Source organism: Xyrauchen texanus, chromosome 28 (genome assembly GCF_025860055.1).
Source record: "Xyrauchen texanus isolate HMW12.3.18 chromosome 28, RBS_HiC_50CHRs, whole genome shotgun sequence".
Lineage (NCBI taxonomy): Eukaryota > Metazoa > Chordata > Actinopteri > Cypriniformes > Catostomidae > Xyrauchen > Xyrauchen texanus.
In genome coordinates this window covers 13,454,758-13,472,696 of record NC_068303.1, presented here as the reverse complement: position 1 = coordinate 13,472,696, position 17,939 = coordinate 13,454,758, and the positions used below count along the sequence as shown (strand labels likewise).

Genomic DNA, 17,939 nt, shown 5'->3' with positions numbered 1-17,939 from the left:
GTACTATGACGTCTTTTTTGTTTTTGTATTTTAGTACTGACTTGGTTCCAAAGTACCAATACTTTTGACATCACTAGAAGCCAGAGGTCTCTTTTGAATGGGCAGGCCTTGCTTACCTTGCCTGACCAATCCAAGTTAGATAAAAAAATTACCTCAGGAAGCTGCAGCGAGCCACGCAGTCTTAATTTTCTAATTCAAATTTTCTTCCTGTTGAGCAAGCACATTTCCGTCCCAGCATATTTGTAGCCAGAGGGAGAACTACTGGCATTATCACACACCAGTGGCAGCATTATTTTCATCACACCAGTGAAGTTTGTTAACACTCGTTTACTCCATGTGTTTATTACTTTATTAAAATGATGCCCAACAAAACAACAAATGTGGGTGGAGTATGATGTCTCTCAAAGATTGTCAGACTTTCAGGAGTTTAAAGTAGAACAATATTAAAGTAAAACATGATAAATGTCCTTCATCTGCCACCACAGTGCTGCTATGACTTCTGGAACTCCAAATGGGTTCTTGCATAAAAGTCACCATTCAATGCATTCTCAGTATATGGCCAAATTCTCTGTACTTGCGTTCTTGAGTTTTAGAATTGAAATTTGTAAGTGGATGATTACGTCAAATTAGTCCACGAGAATGTAAGAACACATAAGAATGCACATTGAGAAACAGCCAATGTTCTCAAGTTGGAAAATAAGTGGCTAACTGAAGATTGATACAGAAATATGATGTTTACTTTAGCTAACGTCATTAGTCATTGAAACTGTGGCAGCTAGCTAGCTAGCTACATTGCCCACTGAGCTTGGGGCACAGTTGCTTATATTTGCTAGGTTAAACCATCTTTCTGCTGTCTTAATGTTTTTCTCTTTTTATGCACAAAGATGGCTTACCTTTTATCACTAGCTATTCATTTATTCCATTAGAATTGCATGAGCATTGAGATTAGTCCATTTAAAGGTGCAAAGAGGATGATGCCATAGGTCAAAAAACAGATAGTCCCACACTAAAGTAACTGCATTGGTTGAGAAAATGTTGCTATATTGGGCTGGTTAAGATGCTTAAACAGACAAATGCTTAAATAGTGCCACAGTGTTTATACTTTTTAGGTTAATCTACTTGCAAATGGCTTGCTTATAGTTGTCTCTGCATTTTAGAAGAAGGAATTTTAACATTGAAAGAATTATACAGTACACCTTTAAGGAGCAGTTTAACAGTTAACCTACAGACACAGTCATAACCCACAATCCGATGGTACCAATACTATACTGTGGCTGCTATAGATAAACTAAGTTATTTAGAAACATACAGTAGAGGCTATTTTGGCTCTTAGCTCATATTTTCTCCTTGCGCTGAATATAAAACATTCCAGGGTATTGTAACAAGTCTAGAGTAAAGTAGACTGGGGCAGGGGTGGAAAGTCTATTTTGATCAACGGATATATTAGCACCATGCCTATATTCCAGAGGACATTCTGTTTTGTTAAGTGGATCCTCACGTCACGGTAGCAGGGTACTGTGTTCACTTGCTTATCAACACATGCTACAAGTCACGTCTCTGATTATCAGTGTCAACTGTTATACAGTATACATACATACATACATACCCTTCTTTTAAACTAAGCCTTATTACTGTTGATGTTAGTCATGTGGGAGAACTCTGAGAGATGATCTCAATATGTGTTTTTTTTAAGTGTAAGAATAATACAATTGACATTTTTTCGTCTTTGGGGCAGGGTTGTATGAATGCACAAAGTTATAGAATGGATACAGCGCCAACATTGTGTCTGAATCGTGAAATTACACTACTGGTCAAAAGTTTTGATGCACCTACTCATTCTTTACTACTTGATAGTTTATTTTTTACATTTTTGAATAATAGTAAAGTCATTAAATCTGGGACACATTTACATTGTTGACACATTTGTATTTTCTATTGACAAATGGGAAGAAATGGGAATTATGTAGTGACCCAAAAATGTTACACAAATCAAAACTATATTATATTTTAGTCTCTTCAAATAATTTTTTTCTCTGCCTTGATAAAAGCTTAACACACTCTGGGCCCTAATTTTTTTTAATCTTTTAATTTTTTTTATCTCCTTTTCTCCCAATTTGGAATACCCAATTCCCACTACTTAGTAGGTCCTTGTGGTGGCGCGATTACTCAATTCAGTCCGGGTGGCAGAGGACAACTCTCAATTGCCTCCGTTTCTAAGACCGTCAATCCACGCATCTTATCACATGGTTCGTTGTGCATGATACAGCGGCGACTCCGCATGTGGAGGCTCACGCTACCCTCCGCGATCCATGCACAACTTACCTAATGCCCCCATTGAGAGCGAGAACCACTAATCATGACCACAAGGCGGTTATCTCATGTGACTCTACCCTTCCTAGCAATCGGGCCAATTGGTTGCTTAGGAGACCCGGCTGAGTCACTCAGCACACCCTGGATTCAAACTTGTGACTCCAGGGGATGGTAGTCTCTGGGCCCAATTTTAAGAGCTCAAGTGATAAGCACAATGCTGGGTGGGTACTTCCTGTAACAGTATAGTACCCCCCAAAAAAACACTGTAAAATTTAAACGAGAGGGAAAAGGCCAACGCGGATTGGCAGTGAGAGAGAGAGGAGAGAGAGATGGAAAAAAAAACACTTACTCGCCAGTTCACCGATACACCATAGCTTGTTCCTCGGCCACTCCTCCACCCTCTAACGGACGACAGCCGCTCCTCTCCGGGCGGATCGGAGGCAGTCCTCCAGCCCCTGGTAGACGGAATGCCCCGCCGCATTCTCGGGGAACAGAAGTGGTTCTCCCGCTCCAGGCGGTTGTCAGCGAGCCCCTCCCTGCTCGCGGTTGGCGTCTCAGACCCCACCACTTTTCAGCGGTCGGAAGGGGACTCCTCCGCCCCTGGCAGCGGCCCTGACCGCTCCAGGCTGTTGGTTAGGAGCCCCTTCTCCCCACACCGCTGCTCCGTTGGGGTGGATGGTAGTGGCAAGAACTTTATTACGGCGTATCCTTCCTCCTTCCCAGGTTTCGGCACCAGTGTAAAGCAGTTCAATTCAACTTAAACAAAAGACAAACACACACACACACACACACACACACACACACACACACACACACACACACACACACACACACACACACACACACACACACACACACACACACACACGACGGACATGTCTGTAAACGATCTCTCTCTCGTCGCACAACCATCCGCAATCGGCCTTTATCCCTCTCAGAGGCTTAATTAGCCTGATAAGGGACCGGGTGTGTATAATCACGACCCGGCCCCGCCCTCCGCCCTGTCACATATAGTTAAACACAAATCTCATAAATATTTGTTTTATATGGATACAACAGTGATTGTCATGGACATAATTTGATGTTCCACTGTATTTTCAGAGTTTGGACATGAACTTTATTACCACCTGCTGTTGGAATCTCCAAACTACAAATGCAGTAACTGAAATTGGACTTGAAAGTTTGTTGCACTGAGATAAGACCTGCTTTTGGAACGTCTAAGCGCAATGACCTATTTATCAGGAAAATAGAATATTTCGCTTTGTGCCACTTCATTTTCATACAGTTTGCACATTTACACTCACAGTAGCGCACACACTGCCACCCACAGCCACTTGTACTTTGCTCTGGCACAAAAATTGTGCTTAGAATTAGCGCTCTCAACAATTTCTTTTATAGGATGACATATTAAAGATGTTTGTTTTAGATTTACCTTGAATGCATTCTGTCATAGAATCAGCTCTCTATATGGATCTACTGTTTCTCAATAAAACTGCAATGGCACCAGCATTGATTAATTGTATGATTTAGTTTAGTAGAAGGTCTTTGTCACTCCCATTCCCATTCCACACTCCTCTCTCTCTCCCCTGATTTTTAATTGACCGCACCTGTTCCCAATCCATGGCTCATCACTCACCACTATAAATATGAATTCCACCACTTCTTCATTGTCAAGTCTCCGCAAGGAAACCTAGACTCATTTGCTCTCCCGGTTCTAAACGTGAAGCTGAATTCGAAGCAGAACTTCTCTCCACTAACCTTTGTCCAAGTCCTTCTAAAGCTCCTTTGTCTCCCAGAGACTTCATGTGCTCACCCTTCTTCAACCTTCCTGTGATCTCCAACTCCCAACGTTGTCTACAAGTTAAGTTTCCCTCCTTACTTAATTGACTGCTTTCTGATCTGTGTGTTAAATAAAGCTCCCTCATCTGGGTTAACCATCCATCTGTGTCTGTGTGCTACCTTACAGAAGACTTGACCAATGAAATATAAACCCAGCGGGAGCCAACCAGAACGGCATAGAAAGTACCATTGATCTACTAGTGAATCAAGCATTACTCACCGCTGCAGCCAGCAATGACCCGGTATCATCACAACACGAGCCAAGCAAGATGCCGGCAGCCATGGCTTCCACTACTTCTGCATCCTCCTTGACGCTCTTTCCCATGCCCATGATGCCGCCAGCGCCCTTCTCTGTATCAGCGGAGGACTACAGTGGTTTCCTTTTGCAATGTTCATTGTCTATGGAGATGCAGCCAGGTAGATTCACTACGGAACGTTCCAATGTGGCATATTTGATATCTCTTCTCTCTGGGCGAGCTCTGCAGTGGGCAACCACCATATGGAATCAAGATGGCCCTGTGATTCAAACCTAGAGTAGCATATTTTGTAGCACATTTCAAGGAGGTGTTCGGACACCCAGTTGGGGACTCTCAGATCCAAGAACAGCTTTATCGACTCTGCCTAGGCAGACTACAAGTGTCAGACTATGCCCTCCAATTTCAAACCCCGGCAGCTGCAAGCGGATGGAATGAACCAGCTCTCTGGCTTTAGCTCTCTGCTTATGATGACAGTTTGGGTCTAGAACATTTTATCCAGCTCTCCATACGTGTGGCCAATCGGATAAAGTCCTGTTTGGTTGAGCTTAACAGCGAGACTCATTCACCACTCAGAACAGTACCTTCCAACCATCACCCTGGGCCATCAGAGGAGCCCATGCAATTAGACTCCTCTCGCCTGAGCCCTTCTGAACGGCACCACCACGTTCGCTCCCATCTCTGTCTCTACTGTGGCATGGGTAACCCTCACATTGCCCAATGCCCAATCCATCCTCCAAGACTCGCGGTTAGTTCAGCCACCACCACACCTACATCTATTCGCCCTTGAGCACCACAGTGAACGTCTCATCTGCAACTTACTCCTTTGCAGACTCCGCCCTTCTCGACTCCGTTGCAGTGGCCAACTTTATCTCACGGGCTTTCTGCAATCGGCTCCACCTCCATCTGACCATGTGCCCCAACGCCTACCCAGTCCACTCTCTAATTGGGCAAGGGGTTTGTCACTCACCAGACAGCTAATATACCTGCGAGTGGGTGCAACCCACCTAGAATCCATCTCCTTCCTGGTTTTGCATGGCACGATATCAGACGTCAGAAATACGTGTCCCCACCAAGGGCCCTACTCCAGCCCAGGTCTTTGCCTCCTCCATGGAGAGTCGACTGCTTAACTATCAGATTAACACTCCCTCGGCCTACTCTGTGTTCCAGGATGTCTTCTGCCCTCAGCTTGCCTCCAACTTCCTCCTCACTAACCTTGGGATTGCGCCATCGATCTGATTCCTGGTGCCTCTCTGCCCAGAGGAAGAATTTACCCACTATCACTACCCGAACAGAAGACAATGGACAAGTACGTTGTGGAAGCCCTGTCCTAAGGATACATTCGTCCATCAAATTCCCCTGCTGCTTCCAGCTTCTTCTTCGTGGCCAAGAAGGATGGGGGCCAAAGACCCTGTATAGACTACCGGGCCCTCAACAGTGTCACCATCAAATACTGCTATCCCCTTTCCTTGGTTCCAGCCACCCTGGATTTGCTCAGAGGAGCAACAGTGCTCACCAAACTGGACCTGTGCAGTGCTTACAACTTGATCCGGATACGGAATGGGGATGAGTGGAAGACCGCCTTCGTCACGCCCACTGGGCACTATGAATATCGAGTGATGCCTTATGGCCTGGCCAACGCCCCCTCCGTCTTCCAAAGTTTCATAAATGAGATCTTCAGAGAATTTCTCCAACGCTTCTGAACACATCCGTCATATCACGCAGGTCCTGCAAAATCTCCGCGAACAGTCTCTTTCTAAAATCTGAGGAATGCATCTTTCATCAGCCCTCAGTCCAATTCCTGGGATGCAACATCGGCCCAGAGGGAGTGGAGATGGACCACGGGAAGGTACAGGCAGTCCAGTCTTGGCCACCTCTGACCACGATAAAGGAACTCCAGCACTTCCTTGGATTTGCTAACTTTTACCACTGATTCATCCGGAATTACATCACCCTCGCTGCTCCCCTCACTTCACTCCTCCACTCCAAGCCAAAGCTCCTGTCCTGGTCTCCACTTGTGTCTGCAGCCTTCCAGTGGCTCAGAGATGCCTTCACCTCTGCACCAATACTTGTACACCCCAATCCAGGTTCGAACCAGCGACCTTCTGATTAACAGTTCTGTGCTTTAGCCCACTACACCACCACCACTGCAATTATTAGAATATTCTGCTTGTGTCCCGACTTAAAATGTTGTATTAAACGTGCTTACTAACAATAAAGAGGAAAAAAACATATTTTAAAAATACCTCTAAATGACATTCATTGAATTAAAGGGGGAACAAAACTTTTTATAATTTTAATTCAGAAAAGAAATTCACTGCAAAAATATTCTATTGTTATCAAGTGTTTTTGTCTTGTTTTCCATTTAAAAATGCCTAAAAATCTTACAACAACATACATTTAATTGAGAAGCAACATATACGATATTTAGACTTTCTTTAAGAGAATGTACAGTATATTAAATATACAGTAAGTGTATTTTGTATATTAGTGTATTATTTACTTGGTGATACTTCTGTGAGTGCAGTAAAGACAAAATATACTTATATTCAAGATCTATTCTCTATAAGCTAAATATCTTATATTCTGCTTCTCAGGTGAACGCATTTATTTTTTTTAAAGATTTTTAGATATTTTTAAATATTTGTATTTTTTATATTATATTCAACATTCTCAGATAACAATCTTTTCTTCTGCAGTATAGTTCTTAAAGAAAATGTATATTGTTTTAAATGAGTTTTAGATATTTATATTGGAAAACAAGCCAAAACAAAAACAAATCAAAAACATATTTTGTTGCCGTGTATAATAGGGCACAGACTACCCTCTCTCACCTTTCTGTTCACTTCAATCCATCTTTAACTCACAAAAAAACAAACTCTCTCTTATTAATAAAGTTGTGTATTGCCAATTTTCTTCACGATAAGAAATGCACAGTGACATATATTGTGATTCAATAAGTCGCGAGCCATCACATTATAATCTAGCTGCAGCAAGCGTGCACGCACGAGGAACAAGCGTCCCCCGCGACAGAGTGTACATTAGCCATATGCAGTTTCAGTCTCTCCCCCTCAGATCACGACATTCGCGCAACTCATAGAAGAGGCGCTGACCGCACAGAAATATGCCAGTTTTGGAGTTTGTAGTTATTTACATGATCTGCTTCCATATTATTTGAACTTTAATAAAGCTATAATACATTAAATATAACTGCATTAAGCGATGTAACGCCAGAGTGTTTCCTTTAAAGACGCTCGACACACAAGTTTTGCTTTAGCCGAGCGGCATCTCCAGCTCCACTTATTCCACAACGAGAGTGCGTCTGTATTTACTTATTTTGCATTTTTGCATTATAATTCCCTCATACATAGTGATCTACATCACCTGAAGCTGTTTGGAATGTTTAGAGTGCATCTGGACTGTGATCTCTGTTATTCTTCCTCTCCTAAGTCAGGCGCAAACTGCAGTGCTGCCCTCATCATTAGAGTTAAAATTTATCTCATGTTACATTAAATTACATCAAACTACTATTCAACAACAAAAATGTTTGTCGACAATATTTTGTTGTCGATAAACCTGAATCACAAACAAAAAAGTATTGCCTTTTATTTGAACCGCACAGAGACACTCAAGCGCACTTCATCCCTGGTCGTGCAACAGGTGGCCCGTCTGGACTGATATATTTAATGACACCCTGAGCCTCTGTCATGACAGACCGCAGTCTGTGCAGGAGGGGGCTTGTCAAGGGTGGGAGGGAGGCTGATCTGTGGCAGTAAACGGTTCCTTCTGGATTGAATCGCAGATAATCCAAGTAATCCTGTAAATGAGCAGACTCCTCCCCATGGATACTCCCCTTACGGCTATCCTGCTTCACTCATGTCCCATCTGTTTCATCACCAGAGTGAGTCTGTGTTTGGACAGTCAATCTACCGTGCCTGTTGAGGTTTGGGAGTGGCACGAGCAGTCATGTGGCATCCAGCGACGTTGGCTTCTCAGAGTCACGACAGAGAGAGCGGCCACTACAGCCACCGTGAGTATCTGATTATCAGACCAGTGATCAGACCTGCTCCTAAAACTCTAAATACTGCAATCCGTCAATGTCTTGGCTTGGCAGGTGCATCCTTATGGTGTAAAAAGAAATTGAGAGAACTGTGCTGACTGTGTATGATCTGAATGCAGGTGCATTCAACACTGACAATAGGACAAACTTTTTTTTGGTTGATTTTACATCTTGATTACTAATTGTTTAATAATTTAATTAGATCTGGATTGGATATGTGCAGTTTAAAGTGTGTTTGGGTAGACTGAGGTTATGGTAAAGAATGCGTTCAGTAATATTTCCCATATTTTATTAACAAAGCTCTTTCTCATTTTCTCTTGGAATGTAAAGTGATTGGAACCAGATTGCACTAGCTGGGTATTTTTTTATTTTATGAATTTTAAAACATTAATTTTGACTGATTACTTGTTTGGGAGTTGTCCCATGATCTGTGTGTTCATCTCCATTTTTTGGAGCCAGGTGGAACGATGTGCACACAGACATTTACACATCTCGATATTCATGGTATTGAAAAATCTCTATTAGTTGACACTTTAGCCATACCGCCCAGCCCTATTATGTCAGAATTTGCTCACCCTCATGTCCAGGGTTGCGAGGGTTACTTTTGAAATGTATTGCACTACAGATTACAGAATATATGCTGTAAAATGTAATTTGTAATGTATTCCGTTAGATTACTCAAGATCAGTAATGTATTCTAAATACTTTGGATTACTTCTTCAGCACTGGTAGATAATTTCACTTGTTTTGACTATAAAAACTCTGCCAGTACAGTAAGACAAAATACATTCTCTGAAAAACATAAATATCTTATGCAGTGTTGAATATGATCGTGCCTGGTAACGTGCATGTAAAATGGCTAGAAATAGCATTTGAGCTTAGCGTAAAGCTGACAATTTACACAAGGTTTATTTATATTTCTTCTGCTCCAAAATTACTTCTCTGTCTGGTCGTATGAATGTAACACATTATAAGAAAGTGTTTCACCGCTGTTCAAATGCACTTTGGATTGGATCATTTATATGTATAAATGTTTTCCATCTGAAAGGACTAAATATTAAATGAAACAAATTACAATAAAATGCAAAGTAATCTCTTCAGTAATCAAAATACTTTTTGAATGTAACGGAATTATAAGGACCAATTATATAAATTGTAACTGTAGTGGAATACAGTTACTTATATTTTGTATTTTAAATACTTATTCCCAATACATGTATTCTGTTACTCCCCAACCCTGCTCATGTCTTTTAAACCCTTCTAGCTTGCTTTGTTATGTGAAACACTAAAAGAGGTGTTTTAATGAATATCGCAGTCTGTCTTTTCAGTACAACAGCAGTGGATAGTGCCTTACTTTTAAAGCTTAAAAAAGGTTATATTTAAGTTTTGGAACGCATACTATAGGTTTTGGTGGGAAACTTCATGAAATTTTAGTATTTTTTCTGTGAAAAATGTGTTGAACGTTAATGAGCAATATGAGAGAAACTCGTTCACAGTGGCTTACATATTCACACAATTTATTTGTATTCATGCAATGCTTAGTGCTAAATAAAACAAAAAATACAAGAATTTTTTTTAGGTTAATTGTCAAAATATGTTTCTTATAATCCTTATAACTTACACTTCTCTATTTACAAGTACAGTGGCGTTTAAAGTTTTTGGACACTTAAGACACTTAAAAATGGATGAATTTGTGTAGAGGTAGACCGAGATATCGGTTTTACTGATTAATCGGTGCAGATAGTTGCTTTTTGGAACCATCTGTTATCTGCAAAATTCAATGGTGATACTATAGTTTCCTTACAGTATTTTTTAGTTTTTTTTTAATCTGTGTTCCTCTGTGGCCAGTGCTGGAATATTCTACGACTTGGTTCTACAACCAAGCAAATCCATGCAAAGAAAAATGCTACTGCCGCTCACTGGATGTTTTTGGCACCATTCTGAGTAACCTCTAGAGAGTTGTGTGTGAAAATCCCTGGAGATCAGCAGTTACAGAAATACTCAAACCAGCCCTTCAGGCATTTTTCCCCATTCTGATGGTTGATGTGAACATTAACTGAAGCTCCTGACCCATATCTGAATTATTATATGCATTGCTTTGCTGCCACATGATTGGCTGATTAGATAATCACATGAATATGTAGGTGTACAGGTGTTCATAATAAAGTGCTCAGAGAGTGGATATAGGCTATAAAAAGCTTAATTTTGTAAATACCTAAAATAGAGAATTGTAAGGAAGCCAATTCTCAATCTTTTCAAATTAAGAGCCCCATGTGTGTTTTGGGCTTGTTTACAGTTAAAAGACCCACATCTTGCCACACATTTTATTTATATATTTTTTTCTGGCAATTATTGGGATTTTGGTTTAACAATAAACTGCATCTAGGATTTTATTTATTTTGGACTCTTAAAGCACTATGTCTCTGCCCATCACAGTAAGGAAAGAATAAGATTTTTTTTTAACATCCTATAAATCGATTAAAAAAGGATAGGAAGATTAATCGATTATCTACCTTTCCCACCCACCTTAGTTTCCGGTATCTGCAAAACCGTGGTAATTTTGAGGTATTAGATAGTAAAATATGAAACAAAGTGGAATTAGCAAATAAATGATGCAAGACCTTTTATACTCCCAAGGTATTTTTTTAGTGGATTTATGAAGTCCGTTCCACTCATGTTCACACAGGTGTCCTAGCAAAGCAGCCACAGGTACTGTTCATCATATTAATTATGGACACTCACAAATGTCCAAATACCTTGTCATAATTTTGAACCATTTTGTCCCTTTTAATGTCCACTGCTCATTTCGGTGTATAATTTGTTCAAAATGTAAATAACATGTTGTTGTTATGCTGCTTAGATGGCCAGTCTGAAGAGGACTTTTTTTAGGCAACTCTTATTATTATTCAGAAACACAGTTCTCTGCTTGTTTTGGATGTGATCCACCCAAAAATAAGTTTTTAATGTAAATTATATTAATATTATTCTATTATATTTATCATAATCATGCAGCCCTATAACAAACAATGTTTTGTGAAATATTCTGTTCAAAATGTGTGCTTGACTTTTATCTGACTTTCAAATAAATGCCAGCTGGTTTGGTATTTTGTTATCTAATACAATGTTATTCATCCATTTGAAGTGTGGCTTAAGTGTCTAAATACTTTTTGGCACCACTCTATGTTTATATGTGTGTATAATGGAGAGAGATTGCAGTTTGTTTTATAAAACTTTTACTAGAAGCATTATGTATAAACTGCACACAACATACACTGATTATGTTTTACAAAAAATTATTAAAAAAAAAAACATTTTTGCCACAAATTTGCTTTATGTGGCAACGTCTAAACGAACTGGTTTTATTCGAGTCAGCACATTTTTTACATTTTATAATTATATTTTAAAATATTATTAACAAAAATTGTTAACATCAGGTTACACTAACACAACTCATTTTTAAGCATTAGATCAGGTAGAAATAGCTCCTTATAGTAACAACTGCATGACGTCACTTTTCCCTCCCCAGTGTCTATTCTTTTGCCACTCTCTTAATCAGATACTTGCTCGGTTTGTCAGTTGTAGCTTTTGTGTAATTAATCTGTAACCTCCACTCTCAGCCGTAGAGAAGTAAAAGTACTTGGCAAGGCTCTGTACACTAATGCTCTTCAGCTGTCATAGATCAGGCAAAGTGGCACTATGGATATTTTAAGAGTGCCTGCTTGGATCGATCCATTTCTTTATTTCCCCTTATATTTCTCTCTCTCTTTTTCCCTGTCCCTCACCTCTACTTCAACTCTTAACTTATTTTCTTCATGTGATCTTTCTATACCATTCACCTTCTTTCTATACCATCTCTCTCTCTCTCTCTCTCTCTCTCTCTCTCTCTCTCTCTCTCTCTCTCTCTCTATTCCTCTCTTACAATTACTCTGTTGAGGGACGTTTGTGTGTGGGTGTGTGTAAATACTTTGACTGACAAGGAAAAACTCCCATTGATCGCACAATAGAAAGCGTTGATGGATGTCGTCATCACTGATTGGCTGTTACTCAGCCCCCTCTTCTTTTTCTTCTCTATCTTTATTTGAGAGGTGTCAATGTTGATGCAACAAATAAATCTTGCACAATACTGAGGTAGTAATCAGTGTGGAAGTGTTTTGGGTGTGTCTCATTCTTCAAAAGCACTAACAATTATTTCTTATCTACGTTGTTAATAATCATACCCCTGTAGTAATATATAAACAGCATATCATAGAAGGTGTACGATTCTGTAATCTAACAGCAATTCATCTTCGGATACAACATGTTGTCAAAAACCAAATGCTTTGCTGAGTCGCACCTCCATTTGGTACTGCTGCTTCAATAGCACTGACGTGCGGTCTGGGTAGGCAAACTAGGCACTGCCTACCCCGCCAAAATTCAAAAATAAAATGTTTATTAAATAATAAACTTGTATTTGGATTTTTACTTTTTATTCTTGTGATTTATACATGCAATATGTGTGTTATTCCAATTGTTTAGACGTTATGATGACAAATGTAGCAGTTACGCATAATCAACTAAAAACAAATGGTAGAATAAGCAGTGCATTTACGGTCCATTCATTGCAGACGACAAGCGGAAAACCCATGTTGCGCATGCGCACTTCGATCCTGTATTCTTTAACATGTACGGCAAAAAGCACAAATCTGCTGTGCCTTTTGACGTAAATATGTTATGCCCGTAATCATCTCCGTTACGTATCAGACATGGCCCAATTAAAATCGAGATATTCCTGGACATTTGCGTAGCTAACGTCATTACACCACAGCTAGCGTACATGCCTAATCCCTGCCAAATTCAAAATGACAGCACCAGCCGTAATCACGGAATTAAGAAATTTTTCCAAGCTCGATTTTAATTCCAAATAGGAGTTAATTGCAAGAGGGAGGTCTACGCTAGCCTTAGATGGACTAGCACAGCAAAAGGGCCCAAAAAGTATCCGATCATTTCAAACTGATTGGTATGTAAGAAAAGATTGGCTATGTGGCTGCGCTAACAATCAGCGGCTGTACTGCTATTCCTGCCTGCTTTTTTCAACCAGTCAGACTGTTTGAACTTCAGAGGGATATTGTGATTTGAACAACCTGCCCGCAGCTTTAACCAAGCATGAAAAGTCGTCAGCTCACATCCAGTGTCAAATTACACTGAAAACCTTTGGAAAATCTCGGATCGACCTTGCACTTGACGAGCAAAGGAAGCTGAATATAACCTACCACAATGAAAAGGTAAAGGAAAACCGAGAGGTTTTGAAGGATCTGATAAATGCATAACGTTCACTGTTTACGCACTTGTGTGTGTGTGTGTGTGTGTGCGTGAGAGAGAGAGAGAGAGAGAGAATACACGATATACATCCTGATTTGTACATTTCTTGATATGCTGCGCTTGTGCGTAACGTTCACTGTTATTACGTATTATTAGCTTATACAATAAATCAGGTAATCTGGCTTTCATAACTCAGTGCCTAGCCTCTTTAAGACATCACCGCACGTCACTGTTCAATAGGTCTGGCAAGCTTTCCTACTACCATTTGTTCTGCCGCTGTCTGATGGAAAGAGAAGTGATCGGATGGAGTGAATCGCAGGAATTATTAAATAGAAAATACTTTCCATAGACTTGCATTAAACCAGAGCAAAGTCTGTCTGGCCATATGGCAGCAACAGTTGCCAAGGTAGGATTGGTCAATAACCTTTCAAGACAGGCTTTGATAAAGAGTCGGTCCAACACTCGGGTTGACACTCTGCAACATACTCTCATGGCGAAATCGTCAGGATTCGTACGACATTTCTAAATTTGGCTAATTCCTATGATATTGTGCACTCGTTTGAATCCCTACGACTTTCACTACAGCCAATGACGTTGCTGGATATCGTAATACGCAACAATTACTTGCTTCTATCACACACAACAGCTTCCTATCATGTTTACTCACTCTACTGATTGGTTAAGTTTAGATAAGGGGTTTGGGTTAGGGCATCATATTAATAAGTATGTCATTAATGCCTCGTGCGTGTAACTCGCACTTACTTCATTAGACATCCGGGAATTTGCATGTGATGAAGTCATACGAGTTTATGCGAACACCATCGTACGAGAACATACGAAATAGCCAACTCTCCATGAGATCGGTTGGAAGGGTCACTTGCTGTTGTTTAGAGATAATTGTATTATTGTGTTTGTGATTATATTACATTTTTTTATAATTATAGTCTTGTGAAAAATTTGAATGGGGTTTGGCAGAAGGTTTGAGGTAAGGATACTGAGAAAAACTTCCTCTAGTGGTCTTTGCTCAATGCTGACATTACCTGGATATATAATCTGATGGTTGATAGAGGTGTAGACAAACATTGGGGTGGATGTTTGAGACTTCTAAATATCTGTTATCTGTCTCATATGAAACCCTGCATTGATCCTCTGTTAAAACCTCAAGCTATGGACAAGCTCAGTTTTAAGAATTTTGGAACAGAAACTGTTGTTTTGGATCATTTGCCTGATCGTAAAGCTGGTATTGATGATTTTATATGACTGAATAAACCTAACTACATTAGACTAAACCTACAAAACACCTTTTTATCGGTTAGATCAAGTAGAAAAAAATAAATAAAACTATCAATTGCAGGTTACCACTTTTTGAAATGTTACAACTCTAATGTAAATATAGCTTTATACTGATTTCAGTCCATTTTAGCTATGTAATCAGTCTTATCTCATGGCACAGAGGTTATTAGGGGTCATCAGCATGCAGTTTCTGAGTTGTTTTCCCAAGACTTGCTATGTCTTCAGTGACCTATTAGATGCATTTTTATAAACAAGAGGCATTTGGCTGAACACAGTGACTTCACAAACTCTTGTGCAATGCTCAGTGGAACTGTTCCTGTTGATCTCTGTTAATTGTTCCACATTCCAATTGAAATAAACAAAGGGTCATTAAGTGTCATCATAAATATTACTTGGTTCTCTAATTGTATTTATTACCATATTGCCCTCAGTGCTGTAGGTTATTTGCTGTTATATGACAATGATATGACAGGATGTTTTGATCAATGTTCGTTCTTTTCTTAAGAAGTCAGCATATCACATCTGGTCAACATTTATTTGGCCATATGCTAGAGGGATACGCTGATTATCTATCCGTCTGTTTGTCTCTCGGTCTGTCTGTCAATATATCGGTCAGCTGATGTTCTGTTTATACATAGATTTACCTCATTTTACAGTTTGTATGACTATATAGCAGTTATCAGCATAAGCTATTTTAAATAAAAAAAATGCATGTGACAAAATGGGCTTGTTTTAAGTGATGTAAGACAGGTTACTGCAGGACACATTTTGTTTTTAGAGTTCAGTGTTCAGTGAGGTCTGACAACTTAGACTTTCTCTTTTATTGTTCAATATTCACTTGTACCTTTAAAAAGCATGTCAGACAGTACATGTAAACCAAATACCACAGCTGTCATACTGTATTTTTGTGTGCAACATTCCTAATACTTAGTCAAAACATGCTAACACACCTTTCAAGAAAACTACATTCCAGCAGTGTGAGACAGCGTTCAAGAAAAAAGTGTGTGTGTGGGGGGGGGTTAGGTTTTGCCTACATTGTGGCGACCAGTCAATGGTCCCCACCAGGAATACAGCTTAATAAAAATATTAAATAATGTCTTAATGAAAATTTTATAAAAAGGTTTCTATGAGGGGTAGGGTTAGGGGTCGAAAATATAATTACGGTAAGACAAATTGAATTGTGTGTGGTATGGGGATAGATTTACATTTACACATTTGGCAGACACTTTTATCCAAAGCAACTTACAGAGCCCTTATTACAGGGACAATCCCCCCAGAGCAATCTGGAGTTAAGTGCCTTGCTCAAGGACACAATTGTGGTGGCTGTGGGGCTCGAACCAGCATCCTTCTGTTTACCAGATTAACAGTTATGCGCTTAGACCACTACACCACCACACTTCAGTACAGATAAGATAGATAAGTTCTCAGAAGTTAGAGATTTGTGTCCCTTTAAGGACATGGGAACATAAATATACACTCACCTAAAGGATTATTAGGAACACCATACTAATACTGTGTTTGACCCCCTTTCGCCTTCAGAACTGCCTTAATTCTACATGGCATTGATTCAACAAGGTGCTGAAAGCATTCTTTAGAAATGTTGGCCCGTATTGTTAGGATAGCATCTTGCAGTTGATGGAGATTTGTGGGATGCACATCCAGGGCACGAAGCTCCCGTTCCACCACATCCCAAAGATGCTCTATTGGGTTGAGATCTGGTGACTGTGGGGGCCATTTTAGTACAGTGAACTCATTGTCATGTTCAAGAAACCAATTTGAAATGATTCAAGCTTTGTGACATGGTGCATTATCCTGCTGGAAGTAGCCATCAGAGGATGGGTACATGGTGGCCATAAAGGGATGGACATGGTCAGAAACAATGCTCAGGTAGGCCGTGGCATTTAAACGATGCCCAATTGGCACTAAGGGACCTAAAGTGTGCAAAGAAAACATCCCCCACACCATTACACCACCACCACCAGCCTGCACAGTGGTAACAAGGCATGATGGATCCATGTTCTCATTCTGTTTACGCCAAATTCTGACTCTACCATTTGAATGTCTCAACAGAAATCGAAACTCATCAGACCAGGCAACATTTTTCCAGTCTTCAACTGTCCAATTTTGGTGAGCTCTTGCAAATTGTAGACCCTTTTTTTCCTATTTGTAGTGGAAATGAGTGGTACCCGGTGGGGTCTTCTGCTGTTGTAGCCCATCCGCCTCAAGGTTGTGCGTGTTGTGGCTTCACAAATGCTTTGCTGCATACCTCGGTTGTAACGAGTGGTTATTTCAGGCAAAGTTGCTCTTCTATCAGCTTGAATCTGTCGGCCCATTCTCCTCTGACCTCTAGCATCAACAAGGCATTTTCGCCCACAGGACTGCCGCATACTGGATGTTTTTCCCTTTTCACACCATTCTTTGTAAAAACTAGAAATGGTTGTGCGTGAAAATCCCAGTAACTCAGCAGATTGTGAAATACTCAGACCGGCCCGTCTGGCACCAACAACCATGCCACGCTCAAAATTGCTTAAATCACCTTTCTTTCCCATTCTGACATTCAGTTTGGAGTTCAGGAGATTGTCTTGACCAGGACCACACCCCTAAATGCATTGAAGCAACTGCCATGTGATTGGTTGATTAGATAATTGCATTAATGAGAAATTGAACAGGTGTTCCTAATAATCCTTTAGGTGAGTGCACATATTCAGTATATAAAATAAGATTGCAAGACTTGTAGACTATGTATTAGTGGCACCCAAATGTAGTTTTGTAGGAGATGCTGTCGCATGCACAAACACACCAGTGTGTACGTTAATCATTTACAATTTAAAAACAATGTACTGTATAGTGATCTGTTTTATGAAGTGCTTTATGAAGTAATGTTA

At 40.1% G+C, this 17,939-nt stretch overlaps 1 protein-coding gene across 5 annotated transcripts in view; it reads left to right on the top strand.

The window, feature by feature from the left end:
* Positions 1-17,939, top strand: part of LOC127621652 (retinoic acid receptor RXR-gamma-B) — a 34,597-nt gene that overhangs the window by 2,728 nt on the left and 13,930 nt on the right. Inside the window, exons 1-2 of one of the 5 annotated variants that reach the window (XM_052095332.1) lie at positions 3,321-6,490; positions 8,304-8,433. The exons of 3 other annotated variants lie outside the window; for them this stretch is intronic. In XM_052095332.1, the coding sequence (XP_051951292.1) occupies positions 8,370-8,433 (64 nt within the window). In that variant the 5' untranslated portion in view covers positions 3,321-6,490; positions 8,304-8,369. Of the gene's footprint in view, positions 1-3,320; positions 6,491-8,303; positions 8,434-17,939 lie in introns of those variants that run through there. One more of the 5 variants, XM_052095333.1, reaches the window with a different exon arrangement.